The following is a 15,580-nucleotide window of genomic DNA, read 5'->3' on the forward strand; positions in this document are numbered from 1 at the left end:
TTCCTACAAATTGTAATGCAACAATAATCCAAATTGAATTGTTGCTAAGCCTTTTCTGCTTCCAGCTTGATTGTTTTTGCTTCTCACAGTTTTTTCTGAATGTAAACTCAAATTGTTACCACTATTTTGTTGGCTTAATGTTTAAACAATTATAGATAATTATTTGCAGTCCTCTTAAAGTGTAAAAATGGAGATGTTTTGCAGCGAATATCACAAAATATCTTCATAATTTCTCCTTATTATAATTGTTTTCGTTACATAAGGAAAATGGGAAATGTAGCGTGGGTGACAGACGTAATATCACTTGATTTTATTATGTTTTAAACTATTTTCATCAATTAACTGGTTGCAAAAAAATATTTTTTTAAATATTGTTTGCCTAGCATTATAATTAATTGATATTCTGACTCTTCTAAATATCTTTTTTCAGTTTCAGGGCTCCATTAGTAGTGCGAAGAGAGGTAACACATAACCCAGGTGAGGAATATTTAATATTATAAAGTTTAAGCAGAATACAGCAGTAAAAAAGAGTTGGGGCTCCATAGCTGAAAAGCATTAAGGAAAATGTAAGAAAGAAACAACAATGAGGGTCCTGGGGGTGAGATAAATCAACAATGCTGTGTGTAGTTTAATTGCATCTCAGTCTTTTCAGATGGAGGGGGATTTTGTCGTATTTCCTTGGGAATAAGATTACCAATCAGGAGATTACCCCCATTCCTGACAGCTTTTAAGTAAAGGGACTAAAAGATACGTTATCTGCCGTCTACTCTCCATTAACTCCAGCTGTAGCAGCAGATTAGCAGATCTTTTAATTACAGACTAAAGGCTTTTTCTTTTACTCAACCTCTAAATTACACATCTCTCTAACTCGGGCCCTGTCGAGGAACTGGAAGTGGGACGTTTATGGTGTCACCTGGATTCTCTCCTTCTCTGTTCAGGGTCTCCTCCTGCTGCTGCGTGCCGCTGAAAGAGTTAAGAAGATTTGGCAGCAAACAAGACAGCCGGTGAGGGAGGACTTGGCTTCCGGTGGGCAGAGGCAGTCGGCTCACTTGCCCGGGATTAAGTGGGATCGGGAGAGATTACAGCCCTCCCTCTCTCTGCCTCTCGTTCCCTGCAGCTCGATGAAAGTGTAGTCCAGTCTCCGGGGATTCATTTCCCAGCATATACTGTATACATTTTGCTGCACCTGAATCGCTGCTATAAACTTGCAGGAGGATAAAAGCTTGGGCATTCCTGAGAATTCAGACAAAGGTAAGATTATTTATAACAGAAACACCTCGAGTCACTCCTGTTGTATTTCTTACAGGGAATTCCTTTTAACTACTGTTTGAATACATTGTGTGTCTTAACAGAATTCCTTTCCAGTCAAGATGAGGTATACAATCTGCCTTAATTTACTTTTGAAGTCTGTCAAATGAAACAAATGTTCCACCTAACTTCCTACTATGAAACAGGTTCATATTGATACTAGTGTCAGCTCTCTCCTGGTGGTTCTCCAGCCAGAGATTAAGGTCCGCACATCTCCGTATTTACATGGCGTTGCTCATATACAAGCTGCCGTGAAGTGTGCCATTAACCCCTGACCCCCACACACTAACCTCTGATGAAGTTGTGGCTTCTCCACCTGATCCCTCGGCTGGATTAACACCCAAAGGAGACTAAAACACTTACTGCATGTCACTTACTCTTGGTTGATAAAAAGAAAAGAAAGAAAAAGATCCTGTAAATTAATCGTGCAGCCCTTTCTTGTAGAGAAGTCCCAGTCCTTGACCTTTCTTATTGTATTTACTCATACAGTCTTTAATGATCTTATTGCTTTTTCTGCTATGATACCTATATTTGCCTAAGAGGACCAATAAAGGTTTATCTATTCTTATTTTAGTTGACTCAAAAATACATTGAGGCAGGGACCATATTTATAATATTTGATAGGCACCGAGAAGCACAAATAAGAAAAGTAATAAATAAAGCAACCTTAAGTGGTAGATGAAAATAAAGGTGATTAAAGCAATATATCCTTATTTGCAGAGAAAGGCGGAAGTTACTACATTTACCAGGATGCATTGCGTGCAAGAATTAGTTTGCAATCCAAGCGAAAAGAACAATCAAGTTCTGTTTTTAATTCACATCAAGATAACACCTTCTTGTGTTGCCTTCACTTTCCCAGGTCTTTCTGGTCCTCATAAGCAGGCATCAGGTGGTTGTGGTGGGTCAAAGGTCGGGGGTCCAATGACCATGAGGCAGGCGGTGGAGGCTCAGGTGTTAAACCCCCACAGTGAGCTAGGAGAACACGGTCAGTATATCTGGGACATTTAATATACCACCATAGTTTTCTGTGTATTTATAATCTGTGTCTGTGTGTGTGTCTGTGTGTGTGTGTGTGTGTGTGTGTGTGTGGTGTGTGTGTGTGTGTGTGTGTGTGGTGTGTGTGTGGTGTGTGTGTGTGTGTGTGTGTGTGTGTGTGTGTGTGTGTGTGGTGTGTGTGTGTGTGTGTGTGTGTGTGTGTGTGTGTGTGTGTGTGTGTGTGTGTGTGTGTGTGTGTGTGTGTGTGTGTGTGTGTGTGTGTGTGTGTGTGTGTGTGTCAGGCCTGCGTCAGATCCTGACGGATGTGATCGAGGAGGTGAGGAAGTCTGTGAATCAGGACATCGATGGAGCGGAGATCCTCCACAGTCTGAAAGCCCCCTGGCTGCTCTCACTGATCAAGGTCTGAAAATACTCTGAACATCCCCTTTATTATTTAGTTATATAAATAAATATATATATAAATATTATCACCACTTGAATATTATAGTATTTATTATTAGTGATTAGTCAGTTACTCTCTCATATCCTTTTTATTTGTTATTACCTCCACCGGAAATACAGATGGACATACAAGCACAATTAAAATGACTTGAATAGATATGGTTAATTTGACATAACAGAGGGCACAAGCAGGGAGACAAACTCGTCTCAATAAAATATAACCATGGAATGAAAATAAAGATATGTTGGCCACAGCTGCAATGGTGTTTGATGGCTGTGAAATGTAAAACATATCACAAAATGTTTCCTTCCTTTTTGTCAAATACAACGTTGGTAACAAATTCTACTTTCATTTGACCTTCAATAGATTGTCCTAGGATGGAATGTGAACACAAATAACTCTCTAGATGTGGGAAACCAATCATTTAACGGCATGTCAAAGACAGGTTGAGGGAAATGTGGGCTTAGATACAAACATAAAAGCCTCAAGGTGTTTAATAATACATTTGAAACTTGAAATGTTATTTCTTTATCATCATTTTAACATTGTTTTCAGGTTTACGAGTGTCTCCAAACGTTCCTGAGTGATTCCCCAGCTCCGGCTCTGGACTACGCTTCAGGACTCTCACTCCAGGTTACTCTTCTTTTATGTTTTATTACCAACTCACATTCATCTGGTGGAAGTCTTTCATTATAAATGTCGGACTTTGCTTTGTGTAGTTGCTGATTGATATCAGATCGTTGCCGGGCTGCTCTGAAGAGGCCAAAGAGCTTTACCGCCTCCTGAGACAGCCTCACCTGCAGGTAGGAAGTCTGAATGTGTTGTCTTTTGGATATACTTTGCATATATCGTTTACAGCAACATAACTTCATGGACAAGCTGAGAAAACAAGTCTCCTTTGAGCAGCATGTCATGTCATTTATAGGCATTTAAATTCACTTTCCATTTAAGAAAAGGCACAAAAACATATTGAAACAAAACTGAATGTATATTAAGTTGGGTTATAATACGAACATGCAGCAAGAAGTCCTCCACTAGATTCAAACAACAACAAAAAAGGAAACAATAACATGCTATAATTAAATAAAAAGCCAATCCAATAAACACAAGGGATGATCAAATATTTTCTTAAACAAAGATTAAAGCATGCATTCGTGGTGAGGACGGTTTAAAGGCACACAAAGTGACTGTTATTTTGAATATGTTGATTGTTGTGCTTTTATTTATGTGTGCATGTGTATAAATGTGTCTGTTGAATGTGTGTATACATATTTTATACATATTTTTTAATATTTTTTATTCCTCGGGATTGTGGGAAACACACAAACTGTCTGGTGATCTCTTGCAGGCTCTGCTCTCGGCTCACGATACGGTGGCCCAAAAGGACTACGAGCCGGTTCTGCCTCCGATGCCCGACGAGCTGCCGGAGGAAGAGGAGGCCACCAGGACCGTCTGCCTGGTGAAGAACAAACAGCCTCTGGTGAGCTACACAACCAAAGTCTCCTCAACCCGTCATGTAACACCTCGAAAGAATCTTTGTTTCTTAGAACACATTACAAATTGCATCAGTGGAGAAATTCTGCACATAGTAGGTCTTAACACATATATCAAGATATTTGTCACATAACACACAAATATAGGGACACAAAAGGAACATGGAATTGCTCGTGGGTATTTTAATATGTAGGCTTTTTTATTTGTGCCAAATTGAAATCAGCGGACTGCATCCAACAGAGACCAGATGTTTGGATTTTATAATCTGTCATTTTAGTAATTGCTACAGATTTCCTCCCCGCAGAAACCACTGGGAACATGAGGATATTAAAGGTTGTCAATGTATGCAAAATACTAACATGTCTTGTAATAATAATAATAGATTTAATTTGTTAGCGCTTTTACAGGTGCTCAAAGACGCTTTACAGATATAGTAAAGGGAAAAGAAAAGGAAGGAACAACAAATAAATATATAGTTAAAATCAAATAATACAAAAACAATCACACATTAAAAGCCAGATTGAAGAGGTGAGTTTTTGTGAGTTTTTTGAAGGTGTTGAGGTCAGTGCAGTCTTTGATGGGTTGGGGGAGTGAGTTCCAGAGGGAGGGGGCAGCGACGGAGAAGGCTCTGTCCCCCCAGGTCCGGTGATTGGTGCGGGTGGGGATGGATAGGAGGTTGGCTTCTGATGAGCGGAGGCAGCGGGAAGGGGTGTGGTGGTGCAGCAGGTCTGTGAGGTAGGGGGGGGGGGCTGATTGTTGAGGGCTTTGTGAGTAATCAGGAGGACTTTGAAGTCGATTCTTTGACGGACGGGGAGCCAGTGGAGGTTCTGGAGGACGGGAGTGATGTGGTCTCGGGAGCGGGTGTGGGTGAGGAGGCGGGCAGCAGAGTTCTGGATATGTTGGAGTTTATTGAGGAGGTTGGATGGTATGCCGTAGACGTAGAGGATGCTATTGCAGTAGTCGAGTCGTGAAGTGATGAATGCATGAATCAGGGTCTCAGCAGCAGAGGAGGAGAGTGATGGGCGGAGACGGGCAATGTTTTTGAGGTGGAAAAAGGCGGTCCTGGTGATGTGATTTATGTGGTGGTTGAATTTGAGCTGACTGTCGAAGATGACTCCGAGGTTGCGGATGTGAGGGGGGGGAGATAGAGTGTGGCTGTCAATGGTGAAGTTGAAATTCTGGATGTCTTTGATACGGGATGGGGGGCCGATGATGATGATGTCTGATTTGGCACTGTTCAGTTGGAGATAGTTTGTTTGCATCCATGCTTTTATTTCTGAGAGACAGTTGGTGAGAGTGGAGTGTGTTGTGGGGGTGATGGTTTTTGTTGAGATATAAAGTTGGATGTCATCGGCGTAGCAGGGAAATTGAAGGTTGTTGCGACGAATTATTTTGCCAAGGGGGAGCATGTAGAGGATGAAGAGGAGGGGGCCAAGCACCGAACCCTGGGGGACACCTTGGGACAGAGGAGCAGTGGAGGAGGTGCAGTTGTTGATAAACTGATGTCTGTCGGTGAGGTAGGATTTCAGCCAGGAGAGTGCAGTGTCGGTGATGTTGAGTGATGATTCGAGGAGGGACAGCAGGATGGCGTGGTTGGTGAGGTCGAGGAGGATGAGGATGTTAAGGTTGCCGGAGTCAGAGGAGAGGAGGAGGTCGTTTGTGATTTTGAGAAGAGCTGTTTCGGTGCTGTGTTTTGATCGGAAACCGGATTGAAATGGCTCAAAGAGGTCATTGGAGCTGAGGTGGGCTTTAAGTTGTGAGGCAACGACACGTTCAAGTATTTTTGACAGAAAGGGGAGATTTGAGATGGGCCGGAAGTTGGACATGATGTCAGGTGTGAGTCCAGGTCTTTTGAGAATGGGTGTGACAGCAGCCAGTTTGAGAGAGGGGGGAACTGATCCAGATCTGAGGGAGGAGTTCATGATGGTGGCGATGAGTTGGGAGATGGCAGGGAGGCTCTCTTTAACACATTTGGAGGGCATTGGGTCAAGTGTGCAGGTGGAGTTAATTCCAGTCATGAAGTCGGACAGTTGCATGGGGGTCACAGGGGAGAAGTGGGACAGGGGCTGTGAGGTGAAGGGGGGGAGCCAGGAGGGGAAAAACGAGAGGAAGGAGTTGCACTGTTCGGTGGTGAAGGACGAGGTGGCGTTGTCACAGGGTTTGAGAAGTTTGCTGATGGTGGAGAACAGACGCTTGGGGTTGCTGGAGCCAGACTGAATGAGTTGTGAGTAGTAATTAGACCGGGCTGCTTTGAGTGCGTTACTGTACTGCTGGAGATAGTCTTTGTAGATTTGAAGATGGACTGTTAGTGTGGTTTTCTTGTGTTGCCGTTCAAGTTGACGTTTCCTTGATTTCATTTGGCGGAGTTCGGGGGTATACCAGGGGGCGGAGTGTATGAAAGAGACATTTTTTGTTTTTGTGGGGGCCAGTTCATTGAGACAGAAGGAGAGGGTGCTGTTATAATAGTCTACAAGTTCAGGTGGGTTTTCAGAAAGTGGGGGGGGGAGACAGACATCTTGCAGGTAATGGAGGCAGTGATTGCTGAAGGTGAGAAGTAAGTTTCTCTTTTGAGTTTTTTATTTGACAACAAAGTATTGGTTTTAACTGAACTTTAAGGAAGACAATCATGGTATAAAGGAAACATATGAGCATTGTTCACAAAGCAAACTTAAAGTCATTTTCTATGCAAAAGATTTTTTGTATCATTTTAAAGTGAATATCAAGACATTTAAAGACATCTTAGACTTTTAGAAACTGGGATGGACATTTTTCACATGTTTTCTTACATTAAAATAGACCAAGCCATTTAAATCCACTAATATAATCCTATTTTAAATAGTTAATCTATAAAAGAACCATTAGTAGCAGCCCTATAACCATATAACCACCATGAGAGCTTGGCTGTTTGTCAGAGATATAGTAAAAACCCATTTTCTAGCACCAAGCGCACAGCAATTTAAAGTATTGATATGATTTTGAGAATGGTCAGAGATGATCGATAATCTTATCTTTTAAATCTAGTTTCTTTTCGCAGTCTTAAACATGTCTCTCTACCTTTTGAGTGATTGTGTTGTCTCACAGCTCCCCCACCAGAGACTGGGTGCCTCCTCCCCGTGTGCGACACGATGCAAAGAGAGGGTCCAAAATCACTGGGACACCCTGGAGACCCAGGAGAGCCTGCTGAAAGGCGGTGCATTCAGGGTCCAAAGCCATGCCGCAGGAACTGTGAAGACCTCGTCGTCGTGTAGCTCTCGCAGGGGCAGCTTCCCCCCGTGCGATGCTCTTTGTCCCGCAGCAGCAGCAGCAGCAGCGCGGCCGTACGCTCCTCCTCGATTTCATTCGACGTGTAAATATCAGATGTGCTGTGGCAAGCCGCTGAGCCCGTGTAGAGTTTGTTACTCCGGGCTGATCTGGGAACAGAGTGTTCACCGCTCTGCGCCCTCCGTCTACAGCTCTGTGCTCATCGGTAAGAAAAAAGAGTCATCTTCATCCATCCTTCATCACAGAAACTCGTGGACTCTCATCGGGGCGGCACGAAGTATAGTTTTGCGGCCAACTGGCACGATTCAAGCAAGCGATCAGTGGTGTAAAGTAACTAAGTACATTTACTCAAGTAGTATACTTCAGTACACTTTTGAGTTTCTTACTTTACTTGAGTATTAAATCAGACTTTACCAGCTTTAAGAACACTTTAATGATCAATCATTATAAAACATATCATATATATTATTCTGAAATGGACCAATCTGCACAACGACTAATTTTACTGTCACTACTTTCACTATATTTGGCTGATAATACTTTTGTACTTTTACTTGAGGAACATTTCGATTGGAGGACTTTTACTGTAACAGAGTATTCCTTCACTCGGGTACTTCTACTTTTACTCAAGTACAACATCTGAGTACATCTCCCACCTCTACAGGCTATTTGTTTTCAAGCAATATACTGAAAAAAAAGAAAGGAATACTGTGATGTGTTTCATTATTTATTAAGATTTAACAGCTGTTTTGTCATAGGCTCATCAGCTACTACAGACTAGTTTAAATAATGGGAAGTCGTCCAACAACACTCAATATATCATGAGTAATTCTTATATGTGCAGCCCTATGGATTAATAATGTCTGTGCTTCCATTGGAGACAACATCATGGAGGGGCTGGACAGTGGGGATGAAGCAGGAGAGTCCCCCTCCTCCCCCCCCACAGCCCGCCGCTGGACGCTATCCCCTCCGTGTCTCACCGTGCCGTACTACGCCAACGCGGACCACTACCTCCACCCAGGCCTTCCTCCCCGTCTCCGAGGCCAAACCCCCCGCATCCGCACCGCCCCCCCCAGCCCCCTGTGCCCTCGCCGCTTGGTGAACCTCCCCCGGGTGCCCCCCCCCGTGGAGCTGGCCAAGCAGGAGAGCCTGGACGAGCTGAGGACCACGGTGCAGCTGGCCGCCTGCTCCATGGAGAGCAGCACCAAGGACATCAAGATGCTGGGGGAAAAGATGGCCGCCGCCACGGAGCGCATGTCGGAGACGGTACAGGACAACTCCCAGGCCCTGGTGCTGCTCTCTCAGGTGGTGGACCGGCTGCAGACCCTCCTTGTGCCCCCCCAGGACTCCCCCAAGAAGATGCGAGCGCAGCATCCATCCCTGACGCACCAATCCAGATTCCCCTCTCTCCCTTCCTCCTCCTCTTCCTCCAGCTCCCTCAGCAGCTTCCTGGAAGCCCCCTCCCCCTCTCAGGGGACCAGCGGCCTCTCCGTGTCCTGCAGTGGGTCCCCCTGCCCCGCCCTGAAGAGCGCCCAGTCACCACAGAAGAAGAAGAAGCAGCAGCAAGCGTCCAAGCAGCCTCTCACCAACGGCCTGCAGGAGGAGGACAAGAGGACGCCGCCCACTGTGAGACACTCTCACCAGAGGAAGAGGAGGAGGAGGAAGGCCACATGAGGGACGCAGAAGAGTTTCCACGAGTGGACTTTAAGGGTCCTTTCAAGCCGTCTGCACCGAGGGGCCGACCAGCGAGCGAGCACGGTGGTAGCTGACGTTTATTTCCTACTTTTTGTTGCATTTTTCACCATTTTCTTCCATCGTTTGTGGATCATTCCATTCTTTCTCATTACCACTCGGGACTGATTCTGGAAACTAAACACAAGGGTGCTTATTTCCAGATCTACGATGTTACACTACGTTGTTTTGTAGCAATATATAGCGTCTTCTGTCAAAGACCCTTGATTCCTTTCACCCCCACCTCCACTGCTTTCTTCTCATGTCTCATTTCAGGAACTTCACTTTGTGTTTGTCGCTTGGTTTGTTCCTAAACTGTCATGATTCAAACATTTCACAACCTGTCCAAGCCTTCCCAAGACTTCACCACGTGTATGTGTTTGTTGTGAGTCTTTCACATTAGCTTTATTTATCTTCTGTTCTCATATCTTCTCTGTTCCAGGGAGCGACTATAAAAAGAAACGAGAACACGGGGGAGATTTTCATCGCCCGGGTGATTCACGGAGGTCTGGCTGATCGCAGTGGTGAGCATTTCCTCTCAAAGATAATGTCAACAATTCAAGATTTCTACGTCTAACATACTTTTCCAACGGTCAAACCTGAATGCTCAAACGTTATTGCATTTCCTGTTGATTCTCTTTTTTCATAAATCTTTATTGTAGTCTTACCCAGGTCAAATATGTAATAAAAAGAGCCTCTGCACACTCGAATACGTGCAAAAGACTTTTTAATAAGCAAGCATTTAGACCTTCTTCAAGACAAGAACTGTTAGATTGAATGTTTATTAATAAGGACGTTTTGTAACCTTGGTGACTTCAGAGACTCAGGGTTACAGGAAATGATAGTTTAAGTCTCATTTTAATTTGTATTATGTGTGCAGGGTTGCTGCATGCAGGGGACAGGATCGTAGAGGTGAACGGGTTCCCTGTCGACGGGATGGAGCCAGAGCAAGTCATCCAAGTTGTGGTACGTCTTTTTTGGAAGGATACTAACACAAATGTGATCATTTCAATATGTATTCATCCCCAAAGGACTTTTTGATGCAGAAATTGTTGCTGTCCAATGCCATCACAGCACCTTTTCAAAACAGATTCATGTTTTGAAAATGCTTAGAAATGCAGATCAGTTTCTAATAATCCTAGGAACCATTCATATCTACTCATTAATCCCTGTTCTGTCTCTACAACCAATCAGCAAGTGAGGGCGCAGGGCACCATCGTGTTTAAAGTCGTGCCCATCACAGAGAGGCAGGTCCACAACCAGACCATGGTAAGTCATCTACACACACACACTCATGACATCACACACACACACACACATCATCATATTAACCTCGCTGCTCTGGGGTCAGCTGTACGTGCGGGCCATGGCGGACTACAGCCCGGAGCAGGACCCCTCCATCCCCTGCGCCGACGCCGGGATGAGCTTCAAGAAGGGGGACGTTCTGGAGGTGGTGGATCAGACCGACGCCCTCTGGTGGCAGGCCAAGAAACTGCCCGACAACTCCTCCTGCGCCGGACTCATCCCCTCCACCAACCTGCTCAAACGGTGAGGGATCTACTGACATGCTGCTGCTGCCCTATTATGATTACTATGCATTATTTAAAGGTCTCCTATCATGCAAAATGCACTTTTTGATGTCTTTTATACATGAATATGTGTCCCCGGTGTGTCAGGGAACTCACAAAGTGTCAGAAAACAAAACCCTCTCTCTTTCCCTCCGTACCCACATCTCAAAAAACGGAGCTGATCCAGATTTGCGTCCGATATGACGTAATATCGGAAATGTGGACCTACGGCCCCATCAGAAACAATGCGCAACATTTTGGAAGTAATATGGTCTGTGTTTACATTAGCAAGCGTCGCTAACACTCAGAGCTAACCTGTACTGGAGAGAGTATGTGTAAAGAAGCAGGAAATAAAAAGGTACTCACCTTGTGGTAAACCATTTGAGCTCCATATTGTTTCAGAAATAATCCTCGATGTGGTTTGGAACATGATAGAATTCTTCTCCATAAGCTCCCCCCCCCCCCCCCCCCCCCCCCCCCTCTTTTTATTTTATTTTATTTTAAAGCTACGGACCCAGAATCAGCACTTCTCTAACAGGGCTGAAATAGAGGGATATGAGGGATGTCTTAAGTGCATGATCTGTTTGTGAAGTGTTTAGCTGAAAATACCAGACATGTTTTTTATATATTTGTATGTATCTGAGACCTATAATAAATGCCTAAAATAGTATAATAGGAGACGTTTAAACCATACATGTGGTGTTGTGACAGGAAGCAGAGGGAGTCCTGGTGGTCTCAGCCTTATCAGCCAAACACCTGCATACACACCTGTAAGTTCATTTCAATTTCATCACACTTTAAATCCAAGTTTCTCAGCCTCTGTTCAAACCTTTCATTGTGTTTTACTCCATGCTTCCTGAAGTGAGCACTGTAGAGGAAGGTGAGCAGATTGCACTGACAGCTTTAGAAAAAAAAGATTTGAATGTGTTGTAACAACTCCTTTTTTCCCCCACAGAGGAAGACATGATGGCCATCGATGACAAATGTGTAGAAGCAGGTAAAGCTCCACCTGAGATGTATTCTTGTTATAATTCCTACACGTATGATTAATTTCCCTCTGTGTTATTTGGATTGCATCAGACGAGGAGGCATTTGAATCTGGTAGGTAAGTTTATTTAATTTCAACTGGTTTAGACTCTGAATTCTGAATAACTCTTCCTCATGTCCTTCATCTGAGACATTCTGTATCGTTTTTTATTCTCCTGCGGGGAAATGTCAGAAGAGCTCAGAGAAGGTGAGAAAACATAGTTTCAGTTGATCTGAATAGACTCACTGCTTGCTTAAAGAGAAAAATAAATACATGCCATTGGTGCATTGCATTGTGGGAATTGTAGGACCTAGACCTTTTTTTTTTTTTGACCCACAAAAGACATTAAAAGCAGTCTGAACCTTAACCCTTTAACCTTTCATTCTTCTTGGCCAGGTCAGCATTGCCAATGAGATTCTATCTCAATGCTTTTATCTGGTTAAATAAAGGTTAAATAAATAAAATAAAATGTGTTAAAGCCCCCCAGCTTACGGGAAGTTCTGCATTTATTTCAGTTTGTTTAACCCTCCCTCACCTTCATTTGCATTCATGTGTTCCTGTCTGCTTGTTCCAGAGGAGGATGATTTCAGCAGCAGCACTGACTTAGGTAAGTCTGAACTCTCTTTATGATGTTCTATCAAAGAGTTTGCATGAACCTATCACAGACCATTCCTCACTAACATCACCTTTCCTTTCTCTGCCAGTGGGCTTCAGGCGTAGCATGCGTCTGTTTCGGCGGCGGAGTCACAGCACCGCCCAGCCGTCCTGCCCGCCCCGCTGCCCCAACAGCTGCTGCAGCGCCCTCAGCAGCCCGTACGAGGAGGTGGTGCGCTACCAACGCCACCCGCAGGACGCACACCGCCTCATCACACTCTTAGGTACAATATAATGGTTTAATGTGGCACTTTTCTGCAGTAAAATGTCTTAAAACGAGAGACCTGTGTCATATTTTAAAGGGGACCTATTATGCAAATCCACTTCATGTATTTTCTACATCAACATGTGTCCCCTCTGTGGAAAGAGACTGAAAGTTTCAGGAACAAAGATTCTCTCTCTTTTTGTCCTGATCCATTTCTATAAAAACCTGTCTGAAAATGAGCTGATCAGATTTCGGCCACTTTATGATGTCATAACGATGTTTTGTCTTGTGTAACCATTAGCCAATTAGCAACCAAGGTACCCCCCCCCCCCCCCCCCTTATCACCTGAATCTCCTCCTAGAGCACCATTGTGTTCTTTGTAACCAAATATCTCTCAGAGGGGCTCCTTATTTTCATCTAAAGTAACAGACAGAGAATCAGCACTTTGGAAACAGGGCTGAAACAGAGCTATGGGATGCTGCAATGATCTGTTTGGTATTTCGGCCAATCAGAGACAGGCTCTGTATATATCTGAGACCTATAATAAATTGATGAAAAACAGTATAATTGGGGACCTTAAAGTTGAATTGATTCCCAATGGTGCATTTCATTTGGTCGCCTGTTAAAATGGTATGAAATAGCAAACTCGATTAAATGTATGATTATGATAAGGTCTGTCTTTTTCTCTCAGGTCCGTCTGGTGTGGGGGTGAATGAACTTCGGAGGCGCTTGATTGAAATCAACCCAAAAATCTTCCAGGGAGCGGTACCTCGTACGTGCTTTAACACATGAAATACAAATGTACACAAAAATAAACATCAAAATGACAGCTTTGAAAAGTTTGTATTCTCTCTGGGAGTTCTTGGATGATAATATATTTGTAATTTTCTGTCTCCTTTCATATTTTATTTTTTCTAGACACTTCAAGAGCACCCAGAGAATACGAGGAGTCCGGCAGAGAATATCATTTCATCAGCCGAGAAATCTTCTACAACATGATTCAGAACAACAGGTACTCTGCTGTGAATCCACTAATAACAAATGAACGTCGCGCCACAATAACTTAAACACAATGTATTCATGCTGTCTACTAGTCTCTAATAAATGTGAGCCTTTAACATCCACTGACATTCTTAAATGCAAGTTCGTGATTATGCAAAAAGTGCTAGAAATGTACGTGTGTTTTATAAACAATCTGATTGTCCTGCAGGTTTCTGGAGTACGGCGAGTACAAAGGAAGTCTGTACGGCACCAGCGTGGAGTCTGTGAGGGAGGTCTTAAACAGCGGGAAGATCTGCGTCATGGACATAGAGCCAAATGTAAGATGTACTCCTACATCCTTGTCCTTTCCGTTTAGAGAACTGCTTTTTTAAAGGTTTCATCTCTCCTGTCAGGCCATCCCGGCAGTGAGGATCCACGAGCTGAAGGCCTACATCATCTACGTGAAGCCTCCCCCCCACGAGCGCCTCAAGGAGACCAGACGGGTGGCGCACATCACCACCAACTACTACGTGAACCGGCCGTTCAAAGTAAACCCCCCCCCCCCCCCCCCTCATATTGTTTTCATTTTGTGAGCTGGATGTTCTTACCTCAGGCTGGGAATACCCTGTGACAACATTTTCTTACAATTTTCTTAAATAATCACAGAGCCTGTAATTATAATTCTACATTTCCCAGATACATTTTGTAGATTTACAAGAAAGAGACTTGTTTATTCTCTCGGATAAAAAGTGGGGATTTGCAAAGTAAAGAAATGTGTCTCGTTTCTTGTCAAATGTACGACTTCCACGATTTTTTCCCCCGTATTTTAACTTTTTTTTTTTTTAGCTATATACACCAATGTTGTAAAGGCAGGCTGTACCATACGTTAGTTTTGAGGTTTTCAAAAACATTAAGACAGTAAAATCAATGTAAGTTGAGACACTCTTAACTCAATTTTCTAACAGATAACAAGTATGTTTGCTTCAGAATTCCAATCCATATAGAACAATACAAAAAAATATATATTTGGTCGACTATGAGAAGCCGAATCTCAGTTACATGGCAATAAAAAAATAAAATCTTGAGTACTAGTGGCCCTGCTTTTAAGTATGACAATTTATTTTCAGTTATTTTTGCTTTATTATTATGATTATTATACCACACCTCGTTTTAGCTATATTAAAAAATCACTGTTGTGTCCTCCAACAGGATGAAGACTTCCAGGAGATTGAAGAATCCGCCCGTAAGATCGAGTCTCAGTTCTGCCAGTTCTTTGACCACGTGATCGTTAACGACGAGCTGCAGGACTCGTGCGTCCAGATGCTGACGGCGGTGAGGAAGGCGCAGGACGAGCCGCAGTGGGTCCCCGCCAGCTGGATACGACCCACTAACACGTAAGGGTGGAGGTGGAGGCGGAGGCGAGGGGGACCAGAGAAATGGGACCACCGAACCATGACAAAAATTGTAATTTAAATCCAAAGGCAACAGAGATGACAGATTAAGTGAGAAAATGATCAATGCCATATCTCTCTCTCAGTTTGTAATCATCATTTTATTACAGGCAGCTTACGTCCACACTCTTTTACACAGACCTGCGAAAAGAATGTGATTTGATGTTTACATACTAGAAGTGGTTTCTTGTTAATTGTGTTGTTTTTCATTTAACATTTGTGTCATTTCTTTGGGTTTTGCTAAAAATGTGTCATTGCATGCCAAAGAAAACATTTATTAAACCTGGCACAAAAAAATACACTCTTGTGTCCTTATTCAACTGATGGGATAATATACAAAAGTAAAAGCAATGATGTTGTAATATTTGTACCTATTTGTGACATTAATAAACCACTTCTGATAGTAATGCTTTAATTCATGTTGGGTATCTGATGTGTTACTTTGTGTGGGAGCCTTTATAT

General features: G+C 43.3%; 1 protein-coding gene and 1 long non-coding RNA gene across 3 annotated transcripts; one reads left to right on the forward strand and one right to left on the reverse strand.

The window, feature by feature from the left end:
- Window positions 1-610: 610 nt before the first annotated feature.
- On the forward strand, window positions 611-15,533 carry mpp4b (membrane protein, palmitoylated 4b (MAGUK p55 subfamily member 4)). 2 transcript variants are annotated; one of them, XM_034205309.1, is made up of 21 exons: window positions 611-1,251; window positions 2,168-2,293; window positions 2,586-2,704; window positions 3,302-3,379; window positions 3,466-3,549; window positions 4,095-4,226; window positions 9,675-9,756; window positions 10,113-10,198; window positions 10,427-10,501; window positions 10,584-10,780; window positions 11,512-11,570; window positions 11,663-11,680; window positions 11,756-11,797; window positions 11,881-11,901; window positions 12,402-12,434; window positions 12,532-12,705; window positions 13,378-13,458; window positions 13,605-13,698; window positions 13,897-14,005; window positions 14,081-14,215; window positions 14,877-15,533. In XM_034205309.1, exons 2-21 carry the CDS (start codon window positions 2,230-2,232, stop codon window positions 15,063-15,065), a joined length of 1,872 nt encoding a protein of 623 aa, XP_034061200.1. In that variant the 5' UTR covers window positions 611-1,251; window positions 2,168-2,229; the 3' UTR covers window positions 15,066-15,533. The 2 variants fall into 2 exon arrangements, with proteins under 2 accessions (XP_034061200.1, XP_034061201.1); XM_034205310.1 differs by lacking the exon at window positions 11,881-11,901.
- LOC117539270 lies at window positions 3,225-7,762 on the reverse strand. Its single transcript, XR_004567975.1, has 2 exons — window positions 7,295-7,762; window positions 3,225-4,202 (listed from the first exon to the last, which is right to left on the reverse strand). It is a non-coding gene; the product is annotated as an uncharacterized LOC117539270 (long non-coding RNA).
- Window positions 15,534-15,580: the final 47 nt, after the last annotated feature.

The sequence above is a fragment of the Gymnodraco acuticeps genome, unplaced genomic scaffold (assembly GCF_902827175.1).
Source record: "Gymnodraco acuticeps unplaced genomic scaffold, fGymAcu1.1, whole genome shotgun sequence".
Classification (NCBI taxonomy): Eukaryota; Metazoa; Chordata; class Actinopteri; order Perciformes; family Bathydraconidae; genus Gymnodraco; species Gymnodraco acuticeps.